The following is a 21,189-nucleotide window of genomic DNA, read 5'->3' as shown; positions in this document are numbered from 1 at the left end:
TTTTTAAGGGGCGCCGTCTTATTGAACATACAATTCCACCGGGTGAGGGCATTGGTATAAACATAATTACTTAAAAGATTCAAAATTCCGAAGGGATAACGTTAGTCTGTTACATTGCAACAGCCGATGTTTGTTTGTTTGTTTTTAATCCATCACTTAAGTATTGACCTCTTCGATTAAGTAAAGTTCATTCGTATCTTTTGTTAAGTTAAGTTTTTAGCCAACATATATAAGCACGTAACATGATAATGCAAAACAAAAATCGAGTTCTTTCTTTTGTGTGTATAAATAAATAAATAAACTAAAGCGAAAAAATAATAATAAATTGCGTTCGGTTACTAGCATTCAATTTGTTTTGTGTTTTTCATCTTTCATTTGTTTTTTTTGTTTTTTTCATTACGATCACACACTAATACCTCTGCGCTATGAACGGTAAATTTGGGGCGCAAAAACACGCCACAACATATAAAGCGCCGAAAAATAAATTCAATTTGGCTGTCTTCTTCGGCACACTTTGCAGTGTCGTTTCGCTGCGAAATTGTTTCTCAATTTTGAATGCCTGCGGTAGTGTAACTAGTGGCAAAAAGAACCAATACGAATACTTCACACTGATAACGACAAACACGCTGTACGGCGTAAACATCAGTATTGCATAGAGGACGTGCGATGCAGTTCTGCCGATCAAAATAGCCAGCGTGACGATGCCGGCCTTTTTATCGTTTTCAGCGTCACGAGTATTGTTACTGTGTAGTATAGCCTCCGTGTTCAGTGCCAACGGAATGGCATAGTAGATTGTCATCCATTCCAGTCGGCCGGTCTGTGACATAAATGCAAACAGAACGGAAATCGGTCCGAATATGACCAGCACTAATACATCGCCGAGGGCAATGTACTTGAAACCTATGCCACCGGTGTACAGAAAGCTCGATGATAATCCGCCAAAGTAGACGAACGCAAGGTGCTCCATTCGTGCTGGACTTAAGATGAATAGAGGAATGAAGCCAACACATCCAGCTGCGTATAAAATAGCTCCCAGTTGCGTGACCTACAGAATTTGGATTTAGAGAATTAATGTGGGAATCGGAGAGACTGTCGTGTATCAGTACCTCGTCTTTCGATAGAATGTCGTCGACCAGCGTCCGATCATCGGATTTTCGATTGTCAATGCCTTTGACGAAATCATAGTAAGTATTGACTACATTTCCGGCTCCGTGTACGCAGATGACGGTGAAGATTGTCAAAATAAATATAACGAAATTGAATTCGTTCATGCCGACCGATCGGTATGCAATAGCCGATCCTAAAATTGTCGGCACCAAACTGGCCGATAATGACCATGGTCGTAGGGCCAGCAAATATGTTTTGATTTTCATTAAAGCAGCTGATGACGATTCCTTAACCTTACCTTTTCCATTCATATTTTGATGCGGCTTTATCATAGACGACTCCTCTGCATTCGTTGTCATTGTTGTAGAACACAAATATCACACGTACACATCCACCACACACAGTCTCTTGTACGAGTTCAAATAAAAAGTTTTTATTTTTGGAAACAAATGATTTTGGTTTCAAAGTTTTCTGAATATTTTTTTAGGTTAGATGTGTCAACACTGAAAAATCTGACTTTTGTCACTTTTTAATGAAAACCTAATACTTGAGCATCACTTAAGTCCGAGCAATTATTATCCGGATTCACTTTAATTTAAAGTTTAATTTTAATGGCGATACGTTCAACATTAAAATTTAAATTTTTAACTGTACGTACACGTCACATATTATTTCATTGATGGTTTGATGTGTTTAGTATTAGTTTGATGTTTAGTTGACAGTAGTTGTTGCGCTTGGCATAGTGACATTGTGTTTCGATGGTTTCGATTAGCGTATACGTAGCGTAATAACAGTTTTGCGCTGCATTAAACTGTCAAAAAAATTGAAACTACAGTGTGAACGGTGTGAGCGGTGTGAAGTATAAACAAAAAGAAAAAATGCCGGAAAGATTTAAAAATTTCTAAAACACATATCTTACTGGCCAATGGCAGAATTCTTTTGTTCTAATGCCAATTTTGACAATACGTCGCTCTCTAAATGGCCAGTTATGATCTGTGATGTGACCAAGAAGTAATCTTAGCAGTTAGGGAGTTTTCCTCAAAATGAGCTGTTTTATAATAAAGGGACCACATATACAAACGATAAATCTATTTTCAAAATAACAAAGCAAACGTTTCTTGACTGCATTTCGATTAAAGAATTACTATGAGTCGTGTTGGTCTATGGGTCTGACTAATAAACTGTTGAAATCCAGACAGAGACCAGTTTTGTGAGTTGGGATCACTATAGGTCAGTTTTCGCTGGAGGTGTAGCTGTCAAATTCACGCCGTAAGTGCGGTCGAAATTCAAAATGGAAAGTGCTGAGGTCTTTCTAACGTAGCGTCATTTTCATGAAGCTGAAAAATTTATATGAAAATATTCAATGACAAGTAGTTACTTCACTTCATGTTATAATTAACTGGTCCTCATAGCTCTCGCTCTGATCATAACAGTCTATGATAGTGTTCACCCATAGCGATTTCTGACCAGAGATTTTAACAAATATGTGAATCATACGGCAAAATGTTTTCTATTCATTCAAGAATTTTTGAAAGCTGCCTCAAGATTAATAGGCTACTTCGCCGAATGGATATTTTGATATATCTCTGTTGCTTCGCACTCAGTCAAATGGTTGTTTACCCCAATGAAAGTACAGAACAGGTATGGCCGATCGGCAAATTCACCTTAAACACATTCATATATTATGTCAAAATAATATGAAAATGAGTGTGTTTGAGTGCGTAAATCAAATTTTTATGTCCTCCGGCCGAACGATCGACCATACCTGTTTTACACTTTCATTGGTTTACCCCATGGCTAGTGAGTGCGTTCCATTCGGCGAAGTAGCCTATTAAATGTAACTGGTTTTCGCTCTCCGTCAACACTAAATGGGATTTTATTTACTGAAATTACAGTCATTGCCAATTGAATTTTTCTCTAAGTCTTTTACTGCTACCACGGGCGTGCTATGCAGCCGTATCAGCTTCGGGAGAAAGAGGGACTGTAGCCTACTTATAAATTCACAACAGTCTTACCAATTATATGAGAATCTGTTGTTTCACTCTATTGTGACTACTAAATTACTAAAAAATAATTGATTTTGACGGGCAGCAGCAAATCATCTCAAAGAAACAATCTGACTCTATTAGCTCTATCACTGAAAGTGGTGAAGTTCGAATCAAAAGTCATGTGTCAGTGCATTACATATGGTACTAAAGATCAGTATCGATGATTCACAAATTTCATTGAAGAAGAGTTTTGTGCAAAAGAAAAACAAAAAACACAAATTGGAATTTATTGACGAAATAAAATGCCTATTCAATACAATACCGGAGACTGGTTCACTCTCCATCCGGGAATCACTTACAGGTAACTATTTTGGATTAAATTATCAACTTGTCCGTCCAATTGTGACTTTGTTTTGGGCGTGATACCAATACATGATAAACAATAACTTTCCGCAGGAAATATGAGCTGTACTCAATGGAATGGCCTCTGGACACCGAACTGGAACACATGATGGTATGTGCAGCTCCATACGGTGGCCCAATGGCCATTGTTCGTGATCCTAAGAAACTAGCAAAGATTACGGGTTCCGTGAAGCCAGTCGTGAGGATATTTACTGCGTCCGGTATTTTGCTGGGAACCATTACAGTGAGAACGATCGGTGTCAGGTGTATGGATAAAAGATCTTAAAAATGTTCTTTGTCTACGTTTCAGTGGAACAGCGGCTTGTTGCTTGCTATGGGGTGGTCGGACAATGAAGAATTGATTTGTGTACAGGACGATGGATTGGTGTCAATCTATGATATGTTCGGAAACTATCAACACACTTTCAGTATGGGCCAAGAAGCGAAAGACACAAAAGTTATTGATGTTAGAATATTCAGCAGTCCTGCCGGAACGGGAGTTGCTCTAATGACCACAAATTTTCGTATATTTTTGATCAACAGCATCAAGGAGCCAAAGAATCGACAACTGCCATCAATGCCAAGTTTGTATCTTAAAAACCTTCATAGGCTCTGCGTTCAGCCCTCATTTCCGATATTTTCCTCTTGCAGAATCAATTGTAGATCCAACATGCTGGGAGACAATAACTGAGGAACGGAACACATTTTGCTTAGTTGCAAGGGAAAAGGAACTGCTCAAATTGCGACAGGGCGACAGTGTGTGTTCGGTGAAAAACGTTTCGTTCGAGAAAGACTACAGCAGCATTGTCGCAATGTCCGTTTCATACAATCACGCCTACATCGCACTCTACACAAACAATGGGATAGTGTGGATGGGCACGTCTGATTTGGAAACGAAATTTTGCGAATTCAATACCGGGCGAACGGAGAGACTGCTGCAAATTAGTTGGATTTTAGATTCGGAAAATTGCCGATCATCCGATGCTATTGTCATCACGTATCCATCGCTGTTGATCGTTATTAGTGTGGCTGGTGATTCGAATTTGTACAGCTACGATCCGGCCATTTTTCTGATACCGGAAATGGATGGTGTGCGTGTGTTGACGAATAATTGCCATGAAATGATTCAGAGAGTACCGAAATGTGTGAACAATATTTTCGCAATCAACAGTCAGGAGTCGTCCAGCTGGTTGTTCGAGGCTCATAAAAAATATTTGGTGAGTTTGTCTGCTAGTTTTCACTCCAGAACAACTGTTCTACCCAATTATTATCGTGTGGTTACTTTAGCTCACTGCACCCTAGATAACTACTACACCACTATCTGTCCCGGACCTTTTTAATTTTTATGTGAAGTGGCTACAGTAGAACCACAGACTTCTTTAGGACCAACGGATGGGTGTTTCGTACTCATTGTTGGTATTTTTACTTGAGTGTATCGGCAGAAATAATAATAATTCAGTGCACCGAAATCTATCCAACGCAATATGCCAAAATTAGTGCACAATTGGTGTTAACGACCGATCAACTGAACCATTTTTTTCGTTTAGGGTATCGGAACACACTTCGTTTCCTTAGTTCAGGGAAAGAAAACCATTTTTTTTTTTACATCGAATCGACAATTCCATACCACCAACTCAACTCAAAGATTTTAAGAGTCAATTTGCGAAAACTTCGAACAACTAGAAAACAAGCCATCGGCGATTTTTAAAAACTAGGCACTAAATGACTCAGGAGCATTTTCTGAGTAAGTTGCAGGAAATAATTACGGCTTCATGCTCGAACTGGTCAAAAATTGGTCCACACTGGGGTAGTCAAAATCGTTTTTGATTTTTATTGTTAATCCCACAATAAGAAACAGGTTAAACTTCTAAAAAGTTCGAAAATCTTCGTGTGAGCAGTGTTTAAGGCATTCGAAGAAGAAAAAATTACAAACTTCTCGTACTGTTTACCAAAAACTACAGTACACGACCTGGACGATATTGATGTCTGGACCCAACGACGATCTTTTAAGTGTTGGAGACGTTTTGTTAGAATTTTATTCTCAATTTTTGAATCCACTTGTTTCCATTTTACCTTACGGTATTGGATGGAATTAGGTTCATTGCTTGTAAATATAATGGCTGGTCGAAGGCGTAGCAACAACAGATCTTTGCTCCATATCAGAGTCGTTTCTATTTCGTTTCATTCAAAAAATGTCAAAACAGGTCAAAGTCAAATACGCATAGTCCGTGCAAAATTTAACTTTATCTGCACTGCCTAATGAAGTAAACAAGCACCAGAGACTTGTTGCAGTGAGCGTATACGGACTGAATTGTTCATTTGTACAGGAAAGTGTAAACAACACACATGTTCATCGTATTTTATAGTACACGTACAGAACGCGGATTTATGTGTTGTGTACGGATGATATAAGAAACAGGTGTTCATAGAAGCATTTTTATGTGGTAAATGCTAACCTTGACATTTTTTGCACGTTTGCAGGAGAAAAGCCACCAATCGGACGAATATCTGTGTTCAATAAAAAGCAATTTACAGTCGGCTGTTAATGAATGTGTAGAAGCCGCTGGCTACGAATACGATTCGACAACGCAAAAGAGCCTCATTCGGGCCGCGTACTTTGGTAAAGCTTTCATTCCATCCCACAATCCGGACGAATATATTCGAATCTGTCGAATATTAAGAGTTTTGAATGCAATCCGAGACAGTCAAATTGGTATTCCTTTAACAATCAAACAGTAAGTGAAAGGGATTGAGGGACCGACATTTTTGTAATTGCTCTTCTCTTTTGTTTACTTCAATCAAACAGATTTCATCATTTGAAGCCAAATGTGATCCTGGATCGTCTAGTATTCCGTAAGCATTATGGATTGGCCATTCACATAGCTAAGCATTTGAAATTACCGGAATCTAGGATATTGGAACACTGGGCATTCCACAAGGTGATTCATGATAAAAGTGAGTACAAATCACGGTGCGACTTAACTCACTGAAGCCATCTCACACGTTGTATCATTCACAGATGACAGAGAAGTGGCAAATAAAATCGCTCTCAAATTCCGTAATCCAGAAGTTGAAGGCATTTCGTTCTGTAACATTGCCAAGAAAGCGGAAGAAGTCGGTAAACGAGAATTGGCAATTATGGTAAGACGTAATCTGTCGATTGGTCAACAATTCTAGCTAACATCAACTGTTTCAGCTTCTCGAACTGGAACCAAAGTCTAGTTTACAAGTTCCTCTTCTACTGAAATTAGGCGAAAGTAAAAAAGCCCTGCTCAGTGCAACGCAGTCTGGCGACACGGACCTTGTGTACACGGTTCTGCTTCAGCTGAAGGAAACATCTCAGATGGGCGATTTTCAGATGATCATCCGAAAAATTCCGTTGGCACAGAATTTGTACAAGAAATATTGTACGATGTACAGTAAGTCGGCGTTGCAAGAGATATTTATGCAGGAGGACGACTTTTTGGCTCAAGCCGAATTTGCATTGCGCGAAGGAATTGAGGTGAGTTCAGTTTAACGTGGACATAGTACCAGCCGAGTAACATTAACTCAAATTATTGTTAGAATTCGAATGTCGCCTCATCGCTTCCCATCGTATCCAATGCTTACAAGAAGCAACACAAAGATCTCGAAGCAGAGCTGTGCGACGACGCCCGTAAATTACTGAAACAGCAACAAAACATCGCCGAGAAATACTCATCGCAAACGACACAACTCTATGGACTATCGGTGCATGACACAATAAAGCAACTTCTAAATATCGGAGATATTAAACTGGCCGACAAAATGAAAAGCGAATACAAAGTGCCGGATCGTCGGTACTGGTGGCTACGAATCGAAGTCTACGCTGCCCACTTCCAATGGGATGAATTGGACAAATTTTCCAAATCGAAGAAAAGTCCGATCGGTTATGAACCGTTCGTCGAGGTGTGCTTGAAATATAACAATGTCCAGGAGGCTCGGAAGTATTTGGCCAAATGTAGCAGCCACAAGAAAATCAAATGGTTCATTCGGGCCGGCATGATTGAAGATGCTGCGTTGGCGGCGTTCGAACAAAAAGATCTACAGAGTTTGTGGACGGTGCATATGAATGCAACGAAAATGAATGATCGGGCTATGGTGGCGAAGATAGAGAATTTTATAGGACAATTATCGGCAAAGAAATAATTTTCTGGCTTTTGTAATGCTAAACGTCTGCAAACGAAAAAGATATTTTATTTTAAAGTTCCAAAAGAGATAATAATTTATTCAACAAGAACAGAAAATTTGTATACCAAAATAAAAGCTTTGTATAGTAGCGAAACGAAAATTACTTTTCATTGTGGTCCATCGAAGGTACCATCTGGTCAATTTTCAACCAGATATTTCAACTTGTACATAAGTTGGGAAAGAACAAGAGAACCGAATTCTAAACCGAAGCAGCGAATTGGGATTGCATTGCAACGATCGAATGCTGCAAGTCTTATGGGATGGGGATGGGGATTATAAAGGATTAGATGAAGTTTTTTATATCTTATATCTTTTATATCTGCACAGGTCGAGAAACCTTCCACTACAGTCTAATCTTTAACAAGTCATTACGATGCGTAGGTGCATCGGGTTTACCAACCAATTTTTAAAAGGTCTTCCCTGGACTATTCAAAAATAGCATGTCACTATCGAAAGTGTCGGTGATTAACAATGATTAACCGCTATATTTCACGTTTATTTGTAGTTTTGCGACGATTCCACCGGTCAAATGCTGGTTAATCACCAATTCGTCATAATGTTAATACCGGTTAATCATGTTAATCACATCAATAAAAAAGAGTGGTTTTCTCCTCGGTTGAACTCTTGTGATACCAGCAATACAAAGTCATAAAATAAAAAAAAAACAAAGTTTAAATTTTTCACCAAGTCCCTCATGCGAATTATGACAGGGTATACAAAAAAAAAAACTGCGGAAAAAATTGTGAGGCTCGAACTGGCGATCTTACCATCTTCTAATTTGCATTTCTACATAAATGCTTAATTTCAATCCCACGAGGAACTTCTTTGTAGCAACGGATTGGGCTGGTATTAAGAACGTATCGTAGCAGTGACAAGAACATCGGCTGGAGTGCTGGAAGTTACGGGCTCAAATCTCGCCAGGTAAATAGAAACAATTTAATCTAATTTCTGATTAGCTTGAAAGTTTTTGGTCTTTTAGCTAATGTCTCGAAAGATTAAAATGTTATCCCTACAGTACCTAATTTGGGGTTAAATTAAAGTGGTTTTGGAACAGTTCCAAAACAGTTTCGATTGCCTAAAAGACAAACATGTAGGACACTGGACATGTTTTTATGTTTAGTTGCAGTAAGTTTACTAAAATTCATTTTTGGTCTGATGTAAGAAGTTCTTGATTGTAATCGATTATCACCCATCGATCGTCTGTATCCTCGATTATTAGTTGAAAGAACTCAAAATGCAAAATACTTTAAGGCAATTGCTAGTGTTCCTATGCCTACGATAACAAAGAAAATTAGTTTAAATTTTGGATTTTTTTTTTAGTCTCCTGCTAATGCATCCAAATATATTGAGCCGAGAAATCGATATTTTTAATATTTTTCTTCGACGTAAAAAATGACTCTGAACAAAAAGAAATTCTACAATATATCCCAGTTTTTTACCAGTTTTTTATAAAGTGCAATAACACTCCTACAGGCATACTGCAGGCATTTGCACTTTTTGTCAAATGTTAAAAAGAACAATTTTTTGCTCAGCCGAATTCATATATATCCGAATCAGATGTGCAGCGGTACGAAAGTTCGCTATAAATGCTATCTTTCTTTAAAATCACAGAATTGCTTAGAAACCTGGGTGATCTGTTTTGTGATAGGCACAACATTTTGTGAAACACAAGCAAATCATAGTCAACCATTTTAAAAAAGGTTTCATTAGCATCAACCTATTGTACTAGGCTGCGCGTCTGAATGGCATTACCTCCGCCCATACCTTTTTTTGAAGGACTAGACTTTGAGGGTACACATACTCTAGTTTATAATAGCTGACATCAGCTTCTTGTTGTTTTGACGCCTTCAGCTGTCGATCTCAACTGCTTGATCTTCCCGGTTCCAAAAGTCTGTTGATTTTGTTTCATTTATATACACATTTATTTAGTCGTTTTTCAATTTACAGAACATGATTAGATTTGAACATTTAATTTGAAATTTAATTTAAATTGTTGAAAATTAACACTGTGTGTTGTCATTCAATTACGGGGAGGAGATTTAAGATCTGATATTGATTTTAAAACGAGCTTCTTCTTTTTTTTATTGTTTTATATATATTTTCATGGTTTTTTTATCATTAGAATGAGCTTTCAAACACCCATATTATTATCGTACATCGAATATCATTTTTTTATTTTTATTTATTTTTTTGTTTAAATTTTCTTTAGCTAATCTATCGAACAAAAGAAAACAAAAGTTGTTTTGAAGTTTTAGTAAATTTGAATAAATTTCTTTTTTTTGTATACTTGATTTGAATTTATTTATTTAGTTTTTTCTTCACTTCACTTCAAGCAAAAACGGCAGTCTCATAATAGTTTGAATATGTAATTTTATTCATTATCGAAAATTTCAATTGAGAAATATATTAATACGCGCGCAATCGAAAAGGAAAAAGTTGAAAATTTGTCTTAAGTTACAAACGAAAGGAAATTGGGGAAATAGAGCAATTGATTGGTTGGGAATAGAAAGGAAACTAAAGAGAGAATTTTTAGTGTTAGGAATTCATAGACTTGAATGGTTTCTATTTTGTTTTCTCTTTTACTTCTGATACATTTATATATTTTATTAATCTTTTTAAGTATTTTTTTTTTGTTTTAAATATTTTTCATCATAATCGAAAAACCACTTTGTTTATACACACTCCATCATTTTAGTTATTTCCTTTGTTATTTCACTTAATTACAGATTGTTCACAGTTAATCTATAATTCAAAATGAATTTCTTTGTTTTAAAACGATTTCACTTATGAGATTAAGATTAAAAGAAACGGGTAAAAGATTTTGATTCTATCAGTACTGTCAGTTTACAATAGTCATTCTAAGTCAGTTCAACTGAACGAAACTATCAAAAAATGCGACTGATAGAAAAATTGGAACATTTTGTATAGTTGTACAAGATGGGTTAACACAGATTTCAGAGACATCAATTTTGAAGGGAAGAATATTGTTGCCCAAATTCCTAAGAGACATACTTAAACTGATCGCAGGAAAAAAGGAATTTATAAGAAAAGAAGAATTGATCACATATATCGCAGCGTAAATTTTCTTTTACAAAATGAAAAAAAAAAACTGAAAACTTGACAAGAAGTTCCCGCAATCCTGGGAAATCCAGAGAAGTATTTTTCTTTTACAAAATTGTTAAGAAAGAGAAGTTTTCTTTCTCCTGTGATCAATTTATCTTGCGATCATTTCTTGTTTCTCTGCGATGTTGCGATGAAATCAAAGGAAAACATCTTTCATTTAGTGGTTGTAAGAAAAAAATGTTGTTGTTACGGAAGTCAAGCTATGTCCTATGTTCTGACAATAAATTTTATTTGCATTTAATAATAATTCCACGACGGAAGTGTTTGTTAAATTTGGAACGTCAACAAAGTGAGCATTCGACATCAGATTTATAAGTTACCAATAAGTTCGTTACTTACGACCGCAAAATTTCAACAAATTTTTGCATTTCACTGAACACCATCTACGCATTCATGTCATAAGTTAGAGCTGTGTCATATTCTAATGAATGTCTGCCGAATATCTCTATCATATTTTAGAGAGAGAGAGAGAGAGAGAGAAAGCTATAGGAACTATCGATTAGGATATTACAATGAGAGGTTCATTCCCCCCTTTGCATAACGTAATTTATGATTCAACATACAAATCGTCCCTTTTCTCTAGTGGCGCCATCATAACTGAATATGAGTCAACATAAAACAAACGGCATGCCTTTATGGCTTACGATAGTCAACGTACGTAAGGGGTTCGTCAAAGAAATGATATCTTCTGATCGGTTTCGATATAAACTGGGGAGTGAAAGAGCATATGACTTTGGATAAGCTAGAAAAGGACAAAATCGATTTGAGTTAAAACACAAAATAAATTATGATTGAAGAAATTCTCATCATCTTATTCTCATAAATTGATTATTTTTTTAAAATCAAATTTGATGTTCTTTTGCCACTTGATTTTTTTTCTGCTTTTAAATTGAACCATCATCCGCTTCATTACTATGCTACTTTCTACAATTATTATGCAATATTTTTTTTGTTAATTTATTTTAATATTTTTTTTAAATTAATTTAATTTTTTGTATTTTTTTTTGTTTGTTTTCGTTTCATAATTTAATTTAATAGATATTAGTTAACGCTTATTATAGTGTTGTATATTTAATAATATAATTTAAAAAGGGAGTAACTAAATAATAATAAATTTTTTTCTTTATTATTTTGACTGACTAGTAAAAATTATATTTAATAATTTATAGCAACAAAGAACACAGATGAAAAAGGATTTTTTTTGTTTTATTTTTTTAATTTATTTATTTTCTATATAATCGATTTGTTTTTTAAATTTAACATTCAGTTAATTTTTAATCCAACAAAGATCCGAAATAGATCCATGATTTGTTTTACAGAAAATTATACACATAAAACCGACATTTTATGTTAGTTTTTTCTTCTTCTTTACTACGAAAGAGTATCTCTCACATACTAAAAAAAAATCACTGCAACATCTCAGTAAAATCGAATAAAAAAATAAAATTAAAAAAGTGTTTGAGATAACCGGAATTCTTTTATCTTTTCTATCTTTATGCATAGCCCACAAAAAATGGGTAAGATATACACTCGGAGAGACAAGTAAAAATAAAAATGCAGATTTATGACATGTTCAGCTATTTTATAGTCAATTCGGGCTGTCTAATACGAAGACATTTGAAATGATCTGTTTGGGAAAATGATTGGTATTGAACAATCTCGATAATACGAATCGACTTTATTAAGCCAGAGATATCGATCTATAAATAAACGAAAATATATTGCGATTAACACGTGACGCTTTTTGTAATCACCCGGGTAAAAATAAAAGTCTCAAAAGCTTGAAAAACGTCTATACTTTCGTCTCAAAAAACAAAGGATTTGGGCCCGTGCGTAAACATTTTTTGAATTATTAGACTTTTATTTTAACCAGGGTAATCGATATAAGTGGCACGTATCGAATCGAAATTGTTTTTGGAAAAGAAGACGGATTATTCTTGCCTGCCAAATCGATTCGTGTTTTCAAATCTGAAATTTTCGAAAACAATACGATAACCAAGCCTATGTTCTCATCGCTTCATTTGAGACAAACCGAATCAACGAAAAAATAGCTTGCCTGTCGTGTCTGAAAAACACTTTTATCAGAGCGACCCAATTAGGATTTTAGTCTTGAAAAAGAAACTCAAGTTTTTAAGGCGTTTTTTTGTTTACAAAAAAATAATTATCACAACCAACACTCGTACCGTTGATTTCGAAGACTATCATGGTCAATTCAAAATATACGAAAAAAAAAATGTTTTGTGTTCTCATTTAACGTGGCATTGTATTACATGTACATTTTCATCAAATAAAAGAATTTGTTTAAAGTAGATACAACAATGCACGGCGTTAACGTTTATGATTCCGGTATCTCAGAAAAGTAAACAACAAAAAAATTAAAAACCAACAACAACTACTAATAGTTTTTTTTTGAAAGTAAAATTAAATAAAACTTTCAGTATAGGTACCATATTTACACGGAAACGAGAACAGTTTAAAAAGTCTAATAAAATATAAGCTCAAATTATCCAAAGGAAAAAAATTATTTTTTGTTTTGTTTTATATATTGCACTACATATATATATATATATATACGTTATATGTGTTGAAGCACCCATAACTAGAAAAGTACGTCAATAATTTGTGCTTTTTTGTCACATTTTTTTGTTTAAATATTACGACAGTTATAGCCCATGTCACAACAATTTAGTTTTTGTTTCAAAAATTGTTTTTCTTCAAATTTTGGTCTACTACATTTTCCGTTCCTTCCATTTAAAAATGATTATTCCAATATAAAATTTAGAAACAAATTGATGGAATAATTGGACCTGTGCCAAGGTGACAAAATCAAGCGACAAAAAACCAAAATCGAAGAATTGCTTCTCCAACATCGACACGAGAAACGGGGATTAGAAATGGAATTAGTATTTTGGTGATTGAATGTTTCGGCTTTTCTTTACTATATCGGTTCAGAACGATAATTTTGGTCATTCTAAGCTTTACAGCAGAAAACGAAACATTCTGCGATTGATACTTCCTCTTTATGAATGCACGGTAAGATGTTTGATTAGACAAGAAAGAAAGAAAAAAAACATTGCCATTTCCACACACAGTCAATAGTGCTGTGATGATAATGGGGGAAAAACATTTGCACTGAATAAAAAAAATTGAAAATCTAAGAAAAAGTTAACTTTGCACAAATTTGATGCGTAAATTGTGTTGTCTGACCGCAATTTTAAAATTCCGAGATAGTTATTAAATCCTCTCTCACTTCTCATCCTTTTTCAATGAATGATTTTGACGCAATTTTTTTTTTGTTTGTTTTTGTTTTGTTTAAAATTTCAATTTCATTTTTCTCAATTTAAATTTCTCCTTACAATTTCTTATTTACAACTGCTTCGCATAAGCAGCGTTTTAAGTATAGGCTACGTTTCATCAGTCGTCGTTATGTGGTCGGCCACAGTTATGTTATTAAAATTCACATTCTTACTCATATTTGGACTAATCGGTGTCAAAGGTAAAATAACATCGTTGTTATTCTGCATTAATTGATTGATTGGTTGTTGCTTTGGCGATGTGGCCGGCGTTAAAATGCCTAAATTAACGAGACTAGGTAGATGGCCGGTCATTTTAACAATAGAACCAGCATCGGGCGATGATGATTGCTTGTCGGGATACAGTTTGACTAGTTTACTTGAGAATCCCGATGACGCTGACGACGACGACGCGGACGATGACGGTTTGGCTTTGATTGATATCAATCCAAAATTATTTTTCATCGTTTGTGTGTTTGTTGCTGCTGTTGATGATGAGAAACTTGAATTTGGTGATAGCTGACTTTGGTTAATACTACTACTACAACTGCCCGACATATTACTGGCACTCGAGTCCAACGAACCGGATGGTGGCGAGGCGGCCGATCTTGATGCATGATTATTGTTATTTATATTGATGGTGTCGGTGACATTGGTCATCAAAATAGTACTATTGTTGTTGTGTGAACTCACTGAATGACTTTTAAGGCCTTGTGATGTTTTATAACTCTTTCCGCAGTGACATTTGTACCCCTTTCGTACCCTAAGTGTGTTAAGTGTGGGTTTTAGCGAATTCTCTTTTTTTGTTTTTAGTTTTTTTGCGTTTTAAGTAAAGAATTTCGATTCATGCAGCATCTTTTTTTTTGTAACACACACGCACACACAAAATTTTTGATGGAGTAAATGAAGAAAACAAAAAAAAGAAAAGAAAAATGAAAATTGTAAATTAATTGAATCAGATTGTAAAACTTAAAATAAATTTAAGGGGATCAGGGGCGGGGGTTTCCTTCAATTAAATATTAAAATAATGTCTAGGAGCTTGACGGGACACATCTTTAATAATCACACAACCGAGAGATGAGAGGACGCCCTTCGATATATATCGACACATTTTAGTTGTCTGCTTGTTTAACATTCTTTCCGAAACCAATGTTTTCTGCGAAATAAGGATATATAGCGATCAAATGGATTGATCAATTTATTTTATTCATTACGCTGATATTATCCGGTCATCCTTTCACTCAAGAAAGATGTAGAATTATTTATCGTTCAAATTTCTGTCCCTAAACATCTTGTAAAGTACATAAGGTAAAAACCAGAAGGCATTCAGCATATCAAACGACTTTCAAGTGACTAAATTGTTGAGCTACCATAATGTCAAAATCTAATACAACTGATCCAATGTGATTGGCTCAGAGATATATCTGGCATAGTACGCCTCCAATAAGCATGTTATATAATGTGATGTCTTCATGCGAGCATTTGATGTTATGGAAATTCCAAAATAGTTATTAAGAAACGAGAAACGTCTGTATTGATACTGTAGTTAGATGTAGACAATTAGCAAGTCTTCACTATAAATGAATCATTTCAGAACTGTTGGATATTAAGGAAAGACTGGTGGATACAAGCTTCATCCTTCTGTAGACCATTTTCTAGGTATTTTGGAAAATTTATTTATTTCAAAAAGGGGACCCTCACTTTTCTGGTTAAAATCTCGTGATTTTATACAAAAGTTTCCTTTCATTGTCAACACATCATTTACTTCATTAAAATTGAGGTTTTTTTTACTTTAGCATTGACTCGTGAATATTGACTGATTATAAATTGTCTGACAGACTCTAGGGAATTATCTCAAACTCCTACCATAGAATATTTACAGAAAGCGGCGTTCGGTCACAATGAATGCAAGCCAATGTCATCAACATCAACACGACTATCAAAAAAGTGTAAACTAAACACTCAAATTAATTCACTTTGCAGGAAAACATAAACATCGAATTTCTAGACGCTACAGAGGAATTCGTTGATAATGTGCCGTATCAGTGTCAGTAATGTTATTGCGTCTTGCAACAAAATTAGGCGATAAAATTGTCGAATTGTAAAACCAACAGTGGTAATATATTCGATAATTAATAGTCCAGTAATTGAGAGCTGGTTTCTAATGGAGATGAAGCGGAAGAAATAAATTATTTCTGTTAATCAACCGATTCGATGCACGTTGTTGTTGGTTTCGTTATCTGTATTTGGAATCTTTATTGTAACAGTCATATGCCTTACATACGCACCAAAGGCACCAAATGACTCAGAACCGTGTTCCTTATCGATTGACAATATTTAATATAATGAGGCACGAACACCATTAGGGCTTTTTTTTTCAACAATTCAAGTATTCGTGGAAAGCGTATTTAATCATACATTGACATATGACTTTCCGGTGAACAACGTGACGGATCGTTTAATGCAATAAAACTCTTTCCGAATGAAGCCAAGCCAAGCAGTAACAAGATCTGCCATGCCATCCATTTGGTTTTCAAGAGATTTATCATCTTCACACACAGTGATATGGAATAGACTCAGGTCCGTAACCAGCGATCCAGACATTTTGCCGAAAAAATATTTTTATTTTGAACAATTTAAAAAATAAATGAAAATTTAGAGAGGGCTCTGAGCGCTATCTGGTTATGGGCCTGAATAGACTGTCTTTGACAACGCAAATAAACTCCGTAATTCCAGATACAGAGCTGCAGTTGGAACTACAATCGCTAAACCGAACTGGTGTGCATGCGTTATTTTGCACCAGCTGGTCACATACAATTCCAAATGGGACCAGCTGGTGCAAAATAACGTATGCACACCAGTTCTGTTTAGCGATTGTATTACAAAAAAGCAATAAAAAACACTGCACCGATGCGACAATAGTATGAATGAATAGGCTGTCTAAAGAACAAAATGTTAATTTCTAGTGACAACTCAAAATATATCAATACCACGAAAGTGTCTGTGTACCAAGAGCAAGGTTTATTCGTTTTATTCGATCGAAAAGTTTGACGGTTTCGTTTTTGTACGGATAACACAACAATATTTTTTTAGTTCAATAGGAAGCACAAATTCAAGAGGCTCTATGGAAGGCAGGCAATTCTCACTTACAAACTAAAGAAACAATTTTTTTTTTGTATATCGTTCGAATCGAGAAACTTACTTTCCATCTTTTTTGTGTCCATTTTTGGAATGATATTTGATGCCATTCACGTTTTTGTAGCGTTTCTTACAACCTGGGACAGGACAAGCAAATGGTTTCTCATTTGACGAACTATTACCAGTTGGTACCGAATGTCTAAAGGGTAAACGAACAATTAATTGAAGCGATGAATTCCGTACGAAAAGTGAACGTTGTTGAATTCAAATTACCTGCTCCCGTATCTCATGATGAACTCCGAACTAAACTCTTCAGTCGTCCAGGAATCATTGCTATCTTCTAATTCTGATGGTATCATTTCATCTTCATCCATTTCACTGCCATGATCTTCAATTATTTTAAGATAACATCAGCTCAACGCAACCACAAAATAATTATGTGTGACGATACATGATGAAACTGAGTTATTAATTGTTTCTGATAGACCCGTACAACTGTTTTAAATTCTTTGTTTTTTTTTTGCTTTGATCCATTCCGAAATTTGGAACATATGGAACAAAATTGTCTCGTCCAAAGTGGAACACAGGTCGGAATATTGATACTGAACTGAGGTAGAAAATTTTATGGTTCTCGTTGAAGGCACAATGTACCGAGAATCGTCAGCAAAATCTGTGTTACGTGTAGTAAACATAGAATAGAATCTGCATTCGCTGCCATTTATGAAATGGAATATCGATATAATTACGTGCCTCTGGAAGCAATGACCTGAGCTTATGCGTATTGTGCAAACGGTCTTCTCTCTCCTAAGTATGATTAGCTTGAATATTGTTTCTAGCTAATATCCAAAAATTATTGGCGAAATTTGATTCTACACTTGCGACACACTAAGAGCACCAAAACCACTCAAGCTCGAAACGTGTGATCATACATCGATCACGAGTCAGATGTTCCTCTTCTTTTTTATACTCGTGAAATCAGTTCGCACGAGTCTATTAACAACAAATTTCTTTTTTTGTGAATCACCTGTCGGTGTATTGCTCCTGTTTGACGACGACATACTGTAACTATGATGTTTGATTGCCAATTTTCGTTTTAACTCTGCGCCAGAACTGCCCAGGAAAGGTCCTTCCCGTCTGGCAGCATCCGTTATAAATCTTAAAACATAGCTCAAAGGCAAACATTGTGGCCTTGATTGCTCTTTTTGTTCGATAACTTGTGGATCGTAATCTAGAAAATAAGGGATTCGTTTCAGAAAACAATTATTTTGATATCCAACATGCAAATTATTCTAAAATTCTACAAAAAAAAAATATCCCACAATCATCAGTCAATTTGACTCGATTGCTAATGACCTTTGAAAGGCCAGCAACAAAAATCAAAAAATATCCCAGGCTGCCATTCTCAATAAAATTATTCCTAAATGATACCCCTAGGATCATGTTAGAATTAGGTCAAATGAACATTTCGACAAAAAATCGATGACCTCGATGATGGGTGCTTGCATTGACTAATATGACACTAACACTTGTATGTGATGGAAGAGGGTGGGGGGATTTTGATTGAATTATTTTTTATCTCTGAATGTAATGAAATATCCGTGATATTGTAGCCATCGATATGGATTTAAAAATAACTAATTTGCTCACCTATATGCGTATCTTCGATGTGTTGTATGAGATCCCCCAAAGAAGGAAAAGTGATCCCGCAGCCATTAAATTTACAGATATTTATTAAAAACACTGCCATCGATATCGGTCGACCGCGGAATCAAAATGGTGGAGTACGATTTTCGATATGTGTTATGCAATATAGTCCATACATGTAAGACGCATACATTTATATAGGAGTGTACTGCATTGACAGTATTTCCATTGAGTTATTTCAACAAAATGTTGCCAACTGCAATGATAATAGTGGTAAAATTTCAAAATGCGGAAGATGTTAAGAGTAGCGGAGACGCGACATTTCTACACGGTCAATATCATAAGTAACGATATTATCGTTAAAAAAACGATGATATCGATCTGGTGACGATAATATCGTTTTCTAGACGATATTGACGTCCTGAAAATGATAATCGTCTAAAATGTAAACTTTTAAAATATTGTCTAGACGACGTTATCGTTGTAGCATATGGATCGGAAGCTTGATGCATGACTCAACGAGATGAACCAACGCACTCCAAGAACAGGCACGAGAACAGAATTAAATAAGAGGCATCCACGACGCAGTAGTCTAGAATTCTCATATAAATTCATTTTTTTTATGTTGGTATAGGCCACTGCGTTACGCTCCATACAAATATTTAATAAGAGGCTGAATGACCGTTAAAAAATCTGTCTGTTCTTGTGCCTGCTATTGGAGTGCGTTGATACAGATGCTTTTGAAACAAGAATTCTTCGATCAATTTTTGGAGGTGTCAATGTGAACGCCAATTGGCGAAAAAGATACAACCATGAGCTGTACCAACTTTACAATGAGCCCGATATAGTAAAATTCATCAAATCCAATCGATTAAGATGGCTCGGTCATGTACAATGAATGGATGAGGAACATGTGCCCCTAAAGCTGCTAAACACAAACCCCGACGGTAGCCGCAAACCAGGAAGACCAAAAGCTAGATGGAAAGATGCAGTTGAGTCGGATCTTAAAGCACCAAAAGTGAGTGATTGTCGGAGAGCGTTGGCGCGGGATAGGTCCGATTGGAGTAGATTGCTGGAAGAGGCCAAAACCAATAGTGGGTTGTAGTGCCCGTCTAAGTCTTTAAGACGTTATCGTCGTAAAAAATGTCATGGATATTTTCATTTAGTATCACTTATGAAAACGATAATATCGTCCAGGACGATTATTGACTTTGAATAGACCAATTTTGCTCAGGGCGCAGACTGCAAGAACCGAAATCTTTGGAAAATTAAACTTTTTGTCCAAATCAGTGAATCGGCCCTTTAAGAATTGTTAGGAAAAATAGCATTCATCACGAGATTGCGACACTCCCTCATTAAAAATTATTTGAGACGTTATATTGTTGACATTCTTAGTTACTTAAGACTTCCTAAATTTAATCAAAATTTAAATTTTCTGATACACTTGTCTTTCTCTAATTATCGGCATAATAACTGTACTACACTGGACGATATTATCGTCCTGGACGATAATTTTTCTTTCGACTTTCGGACATTTCGTGAAACAATTTTTAGTTTAAAAGAATATTCTAAATCACTAAAAACAACTTCCACAGACTCATATGATCTATATAATTACAATGTATGCTGGCATGTAGGCCTGTGTAATCTCAAACTATGCAAGGCGGGTTGAAGTAAATCAACTGTGATATAATTGATATAACTGGTTCTCTCAGAACGTATCGCTTACAATATGACTCATTACTTATAGCTCTGAGCTTTGATGATGGTGTTGCATACGTGAAGGCTGTCAAAGTGGATTATTTTTTTTGAATATCATTATTCACCACGATTAGTCGAATCCTCACTAATCACAGGGAATTGCTGAACTTTCACAGTGATTTTGATCATTTTCATTGTTATTAATGTTGAGGTTTCTGTGGATGACGGTTTGACATTTCACTTTGGAAGAAACCTATTGTTATGGCATAAAAATAGCGAAGGGTTAAGTGTTGGGAAGGTTGGGAACTCCTTGAAACATTGTCTAAAAATCGACAATATTTATAGCAGTTCGCAAGCATCAAAGCAGCGAGATTGTTTATCCGCGGAACTACACCCGTTGTACACCTTTTTTATTTTCATAATCATCTGGGAGTAAGAACCAACTCAACAGACTACAGTCAGAGGCAGTGAGATTTCAGTATGAATTTGCTTCAGCTGATCCAAACATGCAATCAAAACTGTTTATACGTCTTTTTTCGGTTTGACCACTACCAAGAGCGTGCGCGGCAGCTTTCAACTGTAAT

At 35.6% G+C, this 21,189-nt stretch overlaps 3 protein-coding genes across 3 annotated transcripts; 1 reads left to right on the top strand and 2 right to left on the bottom strand.

The window, feature by feature from the left end:
• Positions 1 to 169: 169 nt before the first annotated feature.
• LOC119067494 (ubiA prenyltransferase domain-containing protein 1 homolog) lies at positions 170 to 1,833 on the bottom strand. Its single transcript, XM_037170501.1, has 3 exons — positions 1,634 to 1,833; positions 1,107 to 1,540; positions 170 to 1,045 (listed from the first exon to the last, which is right to left on the bottom strand). The coding sequence occupies exons 2-3, from the start codon at positions 1,464 to 1,466 to the stop codon at positions 410 to 412; spliced, it is 996 nt and encodes a 331-aa protein (XP_037026396.1). The 5' UTR covers positions 1,467 to 1,540; positions 1,634 to 1,833; the 3' UTR covers positions 170 to 409.
• Positions 1,834 to 3,297: 1,464 nt separating this feature from the next.
• On the top strand, positions 3,298 to 7,786 carry LOC119067492 (vacuolar protein sorting-associated protein 16 homolog). Its single transcript, XM_037170499.1, has 9 exons — positions 3,298 to 3,456; positions 3,552 to 3,741; positions 3,808 to 4,081; positions 4,149 to 4,714; positions 5,979 to 6,232; positions 6,304 to 6,452; positions 6,517 to 6,638; positions 6,694 to 6,999; positions 7,062 to 7,786. The coding sequence occupies exons 1-9, from the start codon at positions 3,398 to 3,400 to the stop codon at positions 7,662 to 7,664; spliced, it is 2,523 nt and encodes an 840-aa protein (XP_037026394.1). The 5' UTR covers positions 3,298 to 3,397; the 3' UTR covers positions 7,665 to 7,786.
• A 4,398-nt stretch (positions 7,787 to 12,184) lies between these two features.
• Positions 12,185 to 19,086, bottom strand: LOC119067493 (pair-rule protein odd-paired). The gene is made up of 5 exons (XM_037170500.1): positions 18,908 to 19,086; positions 18,285 to 18,488; positions 17,534 to 17,648; positions 17,325 to 17,459; positions 12,185 to 14,885 (listed from the first exon to the last, which is right to left on the bottom strand). Exons 1-5 carry the CDS (start codon positions 19,005 to 19,007, stop codon positions 14,234 to 14,236), a joined length of 1,206 nt encoding a protein of 401 aa, XP_037026395.1. The 5' UTR covers positions 19,008 to 19,086; the 3' UTR covers positions 12,185 to 14,233.
• Between the last annotated feature and the right edge of the window lie 2,103 nt (positions 19,087 to 21,189).

The sequence above is a fragment of the Bradysia coprophila genome (genome assembly GCF_014529535.1).
Source record: "Bradysia coprophila strain Holo2 chromosome X unlocalized genomic scaffold, BU_Bcop_v1 contig_12, whole genome shotgun sequence".
In the NCBI taxonomy this organism is placed as follows: Eukaryota; Metazoa; Arthropoda; class Insecta; order Diptera; family Sciaridae; genus Bradysia; species Bradysia coprophila.
This window is presented reverse-complemented; position numbering and strand designations above follow the sequence as displayed.